We start from the raw sequence: 9,665 nt of genomic DNA, 5'->3' as shown, positions 1-9,665 counted from the left end.
TTTAATTCTGTTCCCTCAAAATTAGGCCTAGTTTAATTCTGCTCCCTCAAAATTAGGTCTAGTTAAATTCTGCCCCAATCAAAAATAGGTCTAGTTTAATTCTGTTCCCTCAAAATTAGACCCAGTTTAATTCTGTTCCTCAAAGTTAGGACTAGTTTAATTCTGCCCTCAAATTAAGGCCTAGTATAATTCTGTTCTCTCAAAATAAGGCCTAGTTTAATTCTGCCCCCTCAAAATTAGACCTAGTTTAATTCTGCTCCCTCAAAGGTAGGTCCAGTTTAATTCTGCTCCCTCAAAATTAGTCCTAGTTTAATTCTGCTTCCTCAAAGTTTGGCCTAGTTTAATTCTGCTCCCTCAAAAATAAGTCCAGTTTAATTCTGTCCCCTCAAAATTAGGCCTAGTTTAATTCTGCTCCCTCAAAATTAGGCCTAGTTCAATTCTGCTCCATCAAAATTAGGCCTAGTTTTATTCTTTTTCCCTCAAACTGAGGCCTAGTTTAATTCTGCTCCCTCAAAAGTAGGCCCAGTTTAAGTCTGCCTCCTCAAAATAATGCCTAGTTTAGATCTGTTCCCTTAAAAGTAAGCCTAGTTTAATTCTGCCCACTCAAAAGAAGTTCCAGTTTAATTCTGTCCCCCCCTCAAAAGTAGGCCTAGTTTAATTCTGTTCCCTCAAAAGTAGGCCCAGTTTAATTCTGCCCCCTCAAAATTAGGCCTAGTTTAATTCAGCAACCTCAAAATTAGGCGTAGTTTTATTCTGCACCCTCAAAATTAGGCCTAGTTTAATTGTGTTCCCTCAAAAGTAAGCCTAGTTTAATTCTGCCCCCTCAAAAGAAGTTCCAGTTTAATTCTGCTCCCCCTCAAATGTAGGCCTAGTTTAATTCTGTTCCCTCAAAAGTAGGCCCAGTTTAATTCTGCCCCCTCAAAATTAGGCCTAGTTTAATTCTGCACCCTCAAAATTTGGCATAGTTTTATTCTGCACCCTCAAAATTAGGCCTAGTTTAATTGTGTTCCCTCAAAAGTAAGCCTACTTTAATTCTGCCCCCTCAAAAGAATTTCCAGTTTAAAACTGTCCCCCCTCAAAAGTAGGCCTAGTTTAATTCTGTTCCCTCAAACGTAGGCCCAGTTTAATTCTGCCCCCTCAAAATTAGGCCTAGTTTAATTCTGCACCCTCAAAATTAGGTCTAGTTGAATTCTGCAACCTCAAAATTAGGCCTAGTTTAATTTTGTTCCCTCAAAAGTAGGCCCAGTTTAAGTCTGCCCCCTTCAAAATTAGGCCTAGTTTAATTCTGCTCCCTCAAAATGAGGCCTAGTTTAATTCTGTTCCCTCAAAAGTTGGCCTAGTTTAATTCTGCCCCCTCAAAAGAAGTTCCAGTTTAATTCTGTCCTCCCTCCAAAGTAGGCCTAGTTTAATTCTGTTCTCTCAAAAGTACGCCCAGTTTAATTCTGCCCCCTCAGAAGAAGTTCCAGTTTAATTCTGCCCCCCTCAAAAGTAGGCCTAGTTTAATTCTGTTCGCTCAAAAGTAGGCCCAGTTTAATTCTGCCCCCTCAAAATTAGGCCTAGTTTAATTCTGTTCCCTCAAAAGTAGGCCTAGTTTATTTCTGCTCCCTCAAAATTAGGCCTAGTTTAATAGGGCACCCTCAAAATTAGGCCTAGTTTAATTCTGCACCCTCAAAATTAGGCCTAGTTTAATTATACCCCCTCAAAATTAGGCCTAGTTTAATTCTGCCCCCTCAAAATTAGGTCTAGTTTAATTCTGCACCCTCAAAATTAGGCCTAGTTTAATTCTGCCCCTTCAAAATTAGGCCTAGTTTAATTCTGCTCCCTCAAAATTAGTCCTAGTTTAATTCTGTTCCCTCAAAAGTAGGCCCAGTTTAATTCTGCCCCCTTCAAAATTAAGCCTAGTTTAATTCTGCTCCCTCAAAATTAGGCCTAGTTTAATTTTGTTCCCTCAAAAGTAGGCCTAGTTTAATTCTGTTCCCTCAAAAGTAGGCCCAGTTTAATTCTGCCCCCTCAAAAGTAGGCCTAGTTTAATTCTGTTCCCTCAAAAGTAAGCCCAGTTTAATTCTGCCCCCTCAAAATTAGGCCTAGTTTAATTCTGCCCCTCAAAATTAGGTCGTTTAATTCTGCTCCCTCAAAATTAGGTCTAGTATAATTCTGCACCCTCAAAATTAGGCCTAGTTGAATTCTTTTCCCTCAAAATTAGGTATAGTTTAATTCTACACCCTCAAAATTAGGCCTAGTTTAATTCTGCATCCTCAAAATTAGGCCGAGTTTAAGTCTGCTCCCTCAAAAGTAGGGTTAGTTTAATTCTGCCCCCTAAAAATTAGGTCTAGTTTAATTCTGCACCCTCAAAATTAGGTCTAGTTTAATTCTGTTCCCTCAAAATTATGTCTAGTTTAATTCTGCACCCTCAAAAGTAGGCCTAGTTTAATTCTGCACCCTAAAGATTAGGCCTAGGTTAATTATACCCCCTCAAAATTAGGTCTAGTTTAATTCTGCCCCCTTAGGTCTAGTTTAATTCTGCACCCTCAAAATTAGGCCTAGTTTAATTCTGCCCCCTTCAATATTAGGCCTAGTTTAATTCTGCTCCCTCAAAATTAGGCCTAGTTTAATTATACCCCCTCAAAATTAGGCCTAGTTTAATTCTGCCCCCTCAAAATTAGGTCTAGTTTAATTCTGCACCCTCAAAATTAGGCCTAGTTTAATTCTGCCCCTTCAAAATTAGGCCTAGTTTAATTCTGCTCCCTCAAATTTAGTCCTAGTTTAATTCTGTTCCCTCAAAAGTAGGCCCAGTTTAATTCTGCCCCCTTCAAAATTAAGCCTAGTTTAATTCTGCTCCCTCAAAATTAGGCCTAGTTTAATTTTGTTCCCTCAAAAGTAGTCCTAGTTTAATTCTGTTCCCTCAAAATTAGGCCCAGTTTAATTCTGCCCCCTCAAATGTAGGCCTAGTTTAATTCTGTTCCCTCAAAAGTAAGCCCAGTTTAATTCTGCCCCCTCAAAATTAGGCCTAGTTTAATTCTGCCCTTCAAAATTAGGTCGTTTAATTCTGCTCCCTCAAAATTAGGTCTAGTATAATTCTGCACTCTCAAAATTAGGGCTAGTTTAATTCTGTTCCCTCAAAATTAGGTCTAGTTTAATTCTACACCCTCAAAATTAGGCCTAGTTTAATTCTGCATCCTCAAAATTAGGCCGAGTTTAAATCTGCTCCCTCAAAAATAGGGTTAGTTTAATTCTGCCCCCTCAAAATTAGGTCTAGTTTAATTCTGCACCCTCAAAATTAGGTCTAGTTTAATTCTGTTCCCTCAAAATTAGGTCTAGTTTAATTCTGCACCCTCAAAATTAGGCCTAGTTTAATTCTGCCCTCTCCTAATTAGGTCTAGTTTAATTCTGCACCCTCAAAATTAGGCCTAGTTTAATTCTGTTCCCTCAAAAGTAGGCCCAGTTTAATTCTGCCCCATCAAATTTAGGCCTAGTTTAATTCTTCTCCCTCAAAATTAGGCCTAGTTTAATTCTGTTCCCTCAAAAGTAGGCCTAGTTTAATTCTGTTCCCTCAAAAGTAGGCCCAGTTTAATTCTGCCCCCTCAAAAGAAGTTCCAGTTTAATTCTGCCTCCCCTCAAAAGTAGGCCTAGTTTAATTCTGTTCCCTCAAAAGTATTCTCAGTTTAATTCTGCCCCCTCAAAATTAGGCCTAGTTTAATTCTGCACCCTCAAAATTAGGCCTTGTTTAATTCTGCATTCTCAAAATTAGGCCTAGTTTAATTCTGTTCCCTCAAAAGTAGGCTCAGTTTAATTCTGCCCCTCAAAATTAGGCCTAGTTTAATTCTGCTCCCTCAAAATTAGGCCTAGTTTAAGTCTGTTCCCTCAAAAGTAAGCCTAGTTTAATTCTGTTCCCTCAAAGGAAGTTCCAGTTTAATTCTGCCCCCCCCTCAAAAGTAGGCCTAGTTTAATTCTGTTCCCTCAAAAGTAGGCCCAGTTTAATTCTGCCCCCTCAATGTTTGGCCTAGTTTAATTCTGCCCCCTCAAAATTAGGCCTTGTTTAATTCTGCCCCCTCCAAATTAGGCCTAGTTTAATTCTGCTCCTCAAAATTAGGCCTAGTTTAATTCTGCCCCCTCAAAATTAGGTCTAGTTTAATTCTGCACCCTCAAAATTAGCCCTAGTTTAATACTGTTCCCTCACAAGTAGGTCCCAAGTTACGCCCATGTGGGCATGAGTATTGTTTATGAGGGTTTCTTCTTCAATTTCATCTAATTATCACTCATCGTTATCCCCATGATTAGCGGAAAGTGGAACAAATGTGTTGTAGGACAAGATGTAACCCCTCCCTCCACTTATGTGGGTGTTCATTGCCTCACTAGTCATCGACAGTTCCTTTGGCATTTAGCCACGTAGTATTGTCGAATGGACTAAAGTTAGTAGAATACATACGGATGTGTCTGTAGGACATCTTTTGTGTGCTGTCATTCCCCCTTTATAGACTGACTGGACTTAAAATTCCCACATCCTACAAACGCTTGCTACATTACATGTGTAGTGTTCACTACTCACAACAAACAGCAGGCGCTGCTGGAAGTGTATGCAAAGGAGCAGTAAGCAATTTCTTAGACATAAGCGCAGTAATGCAGTCATATTAACCTCATAAAAGCGCAGTGGTCTTAGATTTATGAAAATTAGATATCAGAATATCTGTAAGTACCCCAGAATTTTCTATAACTTCTTCTTAGCTCACATAAATATGGTTATAAAATAATGGGCAAAATATGATGGGAAAGCTGTTTTATGAACAAAGCATCACTTTGGACTGTGTAGTCCCGACAGGCTTCTGGTGTCTACTTTGCTCCTTTGCTCGAAAATATATTATATTTATATATATTAATATGATTTATTTTGTTAAAAAAAGGCCGTAAAAAGGGTGGAAGAGACAGAAAATAATGGCTTTCTAATAAAAAAAATGAAGGGACTTTCAGGTCCCATTAGTTGTAATTAGTATTATTACAATGTCAGAAGAATTTTTGTTGTCAATCCTACCAAAGTAAGTCTTACCCATACAAATAAATGTTTCAAACTAACCCTTTTGTTCTATAACAAAAATTCAGGCTATAAAGGGTAAAATAATGTTTTCTGGGAAGAAAATGTAAGGAAATTTAACACATGTATGTACGAAATTAATTTTGTAAATCAGTTTAAATTATAACACTATTATTCTTAAGAAAACTAAGGGGGCCCCCACGTGACGTCACCTAACAGAGTTTGCTGAATATTCCGACCGGACCCACCTGTATAAATTACACTTTTAACTGCACTTATAATAAACAATAATGCTCTTTTTTATTATTTTTCAGGCTGCAGATTGAAATGAGAACAGAAGATTGGTTATGGTTGTTCATTTTAGCTGTCAATTCGTCGTCGGTAACTAGTTTCGACATCAATTATGAACCAGATAAAACATTTTTCAGTGTAGGGACTATGATTGCTCTTGTATCTAGAGAGTATTTCCAAAACTCCAAATGTTTAATTGTTGTGAGCGAAGACAAAACTTATGACATGCACAGATATCTAGATGTCGTTCTTTTCAATATTATACCATCAACATATGATTTGACCTTGTGGTTGCTGACACAGGCAAAAAACAACGGATGCTCTAACTACTTGCTAATGGTGAGCGACGTGGTAGGTATCTTAAGAACTATACGTTCCTCAATCAAAGCTGCAATTGTTAGAAGTTCCAACAACACACTTCTTGCTTTTCCTATAAATGGCAGTAATTTGAATATCGTTGCCGAGTTTCATCAGTTAGAAATTACGCCGGATGTAGTTGTTGCCAAAAAGATCGCTTCCAATGCAAGTAGCGAAGAGTTTGAGCTTGTAACGTTGACTATTTCTGGTGATGAATATTGCATAAACAAATGGGACGGTTACAAGTTTGAGAATGGGGCAGATTTGTTATCTTCCAAGGTCAAAGATCTTGGCGGAAAGCAGTTGAAGCTTAGTGGTATTTGGTACTTTCCTTACACAAGGCTAGATGACAGCAGTGAACAAGATGGCGTGGATATTAGGCTGTTTCAGGAACTGTCAAGAATCTACAACTTTACCTGGTCTCTTACTACAGAAGATGAGGAAGGCTGGGGTGTTGTTTATCCTAATGGGACGGGGACAGGTATATCAGGGGCTGTTATCAGTGATAATTTCGACGTGGGTATGGCTTGCCAGTACTATTATCATAATGTGTGGCTTCATGCAGATTTCTCGGATCCTTATCTTGAATCGTGTGTGACCTTGTTGATCCCTAAGCCGAAGGAACTTCCAAATTGGCCTGCTGTTTTCAGACCATTTAAGTTATATCTATGGTCAGTCTTGCTCGCTGCATGCTTGGTAAGTTCTCTAGCGCTGAACACTCTAGCTCGTATCTCCTCGATCGTGGTACCCAGAAAAGTTCCAAGTAAATACGCCTCTTTCTACAGTGCCCTGTTTTCTGTTGTCAGGCTGATGCTCATGCAGTCTTCTGTGGTGTGGGCAGTGCAGGAACCCGTTCGTCACATGATCACCTGGCTTGTTATCATGTTCATGCTGATGGTAACAGCGTACAACAGCAGTTTGGTGTATTTCCTCACGTACCCTTCGTTCGACAAGGCTATCGTCAACCTCCTGCAGTTCTACCATGCAGAGATGGAGTGGGGGAACAATGATCCATTGTGGGGAGACCCCGTTCTGGATGCGGACATGCAATACATCAAAGACTTGCACAGAACGTTCAGGGTGATGGAAGACGAAAGCCTGCTGCAGCGTGCAAGGGAAGGCACCTTTGCAGTTGCCGTGGAGAGACTGCACACAGGACACTACTGTGGAGTAGACTTCCTGGACATACAGTGTCTGCGTGGCCTGCACATGCTCAACGAGAAGCTGTTTTACAGCCACGTCGGAGTTATTCTCCGGAAAGGTTCCCCGCTGAGAGAACCCTTCAACAAAGTCATCAACATACTCGTCCAATCGGGTATTGTCGATCACTGGCTGAACAGCTTATTCCTCAACTACGACACTAGGTACCTCCACGTGCAAGTCACAGAATATAAACCAAAACACGATCCTCGTCCGACGGAACTAACGCTCGAGCATTTGAGCGGGACTTTTATCCTTCTCATGGTGGGCCTAACGTTGGCATTTATGGTATTCTTCATGGAGCATATGTGACGGTCCTGTGAATCCGCACAATATAATTATATGTTTATTGAAATTATTAATTTCATATTATAAAAATCACTTTATATTAACGTTTAAAACAAATGTATAATTATTACTTTGTACAACGTTCATTATGTTTTATGTTATTCATTGCACTCTACGCTGTATAAACGAGATATTTGGAATTCTAACGTTGCTATAGCAACGAGAATCAATAGTCATTATGTGGTAGTGTGTCTGACAAAAAAATGGAAATATAGGTAATAGTGAACTGCATATTGCTTAGTTATTTCACTAATATATAGACCCATAGAAGTTGTATCTTCACCTTCGCGTTTTAGTTTCAAATATTTATGAACGAAATATAATCGTGCAAATGATTGACTTGTGAACGTCACAGTATAATTGGTGGTCCAGTATTGTGGAACGTTATCAGCACGATCTTAAGTGATGTGTTTTGCGTATGTGTTAACTTACACCATTGTTTTCGTGAATCTAGTTTGTACATAAATTTCTATTATGTACGCATCAAGTAATCCTTATAATCTGAGATCCAAAACAAGTCTTACAGCTAGATCTATCAATTGTGGTGACGATTCTGATGAATCACAAAATAAGAATGGTGCCATGAATATGGTGAAGTGCTGCAAAGATCCCGATAAGGAAAGGTTGGTAGCTTGTGAAAATTGTGGCCATTGGTATCATTTACAATGTTTGGGTTTGTCTGATAAGCATTGGGAATTATACCAGTTAAATGAAAATTATTTCTGTAGAGATTGTGATCCATCTTATGATCCGTTCAGTATTGAAGCTTTTGTGCAATGGAAAAGAAGTCAAGAAAATGTTCAAGAAATTGACATTCGTCCTTCTGTGTTGGCAGAGACGTCAACGGGTCAAAGTAATGTTCCTTTTCAAATGTTTGATCTGCTGGCAGAGTTAAGAAAAATCAGCGAGTCACAACAGATGGAATTTACAAAAATTAGGGAAACTCAAAAGCTCGAGTTTACAAAAATTAGGGAAACTCAAGATTCTATGAGGCAAACTCAAGAGTCTCAACAGCTTGAGTTTACAAAAATGAGGCAAACTCAAGAGTCTCAACAGCTTGAGTTTACAAAAATCAGGGAATCTCAACAGGAAATTCAAAATTCACAGCAACTACTCAAGCTTGACTTCCACGAATTGAGTACATCGTTACGAAAGGAATTAGCTGAAGTTGCCGAGTCCTGCAAATTAGCAACGCGTTCATTACATCAGGAAATGGAAAGAGAAGTGCAAGGACTAACAGAGAAAATCGAGGAAGTCAACACTACTTGTGCAGTGAATTCTGATAAACTTGCTGGATTGAATAATCAGATTATAGAATGCCAGAACAATGTTTCAGGGTTGTCTCGGCAAGTTCATAGACTTGAAGTCGTTGTGAGCAAGGACGAAATAACGAAGCGCGTAGAAGCATGTGAGGAAAAGATTACTAAGTTAACATCAAATATTTCGACTAATGTTGAATCAAGTAATCCTGTACAAGTTTACAGTTCTCATGTGAATGATAACTGTCAACCTGGTATTCCTGCACGGAACCTAACCTCTCCTAAATCATCTGATTCTTCAGCGTGTGATGTTTCTGATGACGAACACAATCGCATTGCTTCACAAAGACACAAACGTTCTAGAAATAATCGCATGAGAGCTAGTAATACTAACAAGTTATGTCAATCTACCCGTTCTTTATATTCTGATGGTTCTGGGCAGGAAAGAAAAAGGCAAGTTAACCAAAAGTCATCAAACCCGCAGAATCATCGATGTGATTATCCTGACAATTGTGTGCGTTCGTTTACTCAAGAACCTCGAAGGTTGGTAAGATTGAATGAACTTACTGTTCTTCCTAAATATTCTGGAGATCCTGAAAAATCAAGCCCACGTAAGTTTATTAAAACTTTATCGTCCTACTTAGACTTACTGCAAGTTCCTGACATGCAAAGGCTTGAATGTATTACTAATTGTTTCCAAGGACCTGCAGAAGGTTGGTATAATACTCATGTCGATTCGTTTACATCGTACAAACAGTTTGTTGACGAATTTCTGAATCACTACACGTCTTATTCGTTAACTCAGGCTCAATTATCTGAACTTAGAAGTCGTAAATATGATCCTAAATCGACGAGTAGTATGGAAGTTTTTGCTATTCGTACGCATTCAGCATATTATAATTTAGTTGATCGTCCGAATGATGCAGAAGTTATTGACATTTTAATCAATCAGTTGCCCATATCTATTGCACAAACAATATTAGCTTCAAGATTAGTTAAAATGGATGATGTAATTGCGTTACTAAAGAGGTTGGATTTAGTGAATTCAAGATCGAACAAGAGTTTTAATGTTCATGATAATGTACGTGAAAAAAATGTCCGACATGATGGGAATAATTCTAAAAGTTTTACCGACAATAATAGTGCAAGGGCAAAACTGAGAGTTCAAAGTGTTGCTAAAAGTT

General features: G+C 38.7%; 1 protein-coding gene across 1 annotated transcript; it reads left to right on the top strand.

Moving 5' to 3' along the window:
• Positions 1 to 5,464: 5,464 nt before the first annotated feature.
• Positions 5,465 to 7,186, top strand: LOC146004801 (glutamate receptor ionotropic, delta-1-like). Its single transcript, XM_083143825.1, has one exon. It carries the CDS (start codon positions 5,465 to 5,467, stop codon positions 7,184 to 7,186), a length of 1,722 nt encoding a protein of 573 aa, XP_082999951.1.
• The last annotated feature ends 2,479 nt before the right edge of the window (positions 7,187 to 9,665 follow it).

Source organism: Lepisma saccharinum, chromosome 22 (assembly GCF_977018435.1).
Source record: "Lepisma saccharinum chromosome 22, izLepSacc3.1, whole genome shotgun sequence".
In the NCBI taxonomy this organism is placed as follows: domain Eukaryota; kingdom Metazoa; phylum Arthropoda; class Insecta; order Zygentoma; family Lepismatidae; genus Lepisma; species Lepisma saccharinum.
The sequence above is the reverse complement of the archived record's forward strand: the minus strand, read 5'-3'. Positions and strand labels throughout refer to the sequence as shown.

What these genes read in the sequence shown, in the direction of transcription:
- LOC146004801 (XM_083143825.1), top strand. Translation starts at nt 5,465, where the DNA reads ATGATTGCTCTTGTATCTAGAGAGTATTTCCAAAACTCCAAATGTTTA.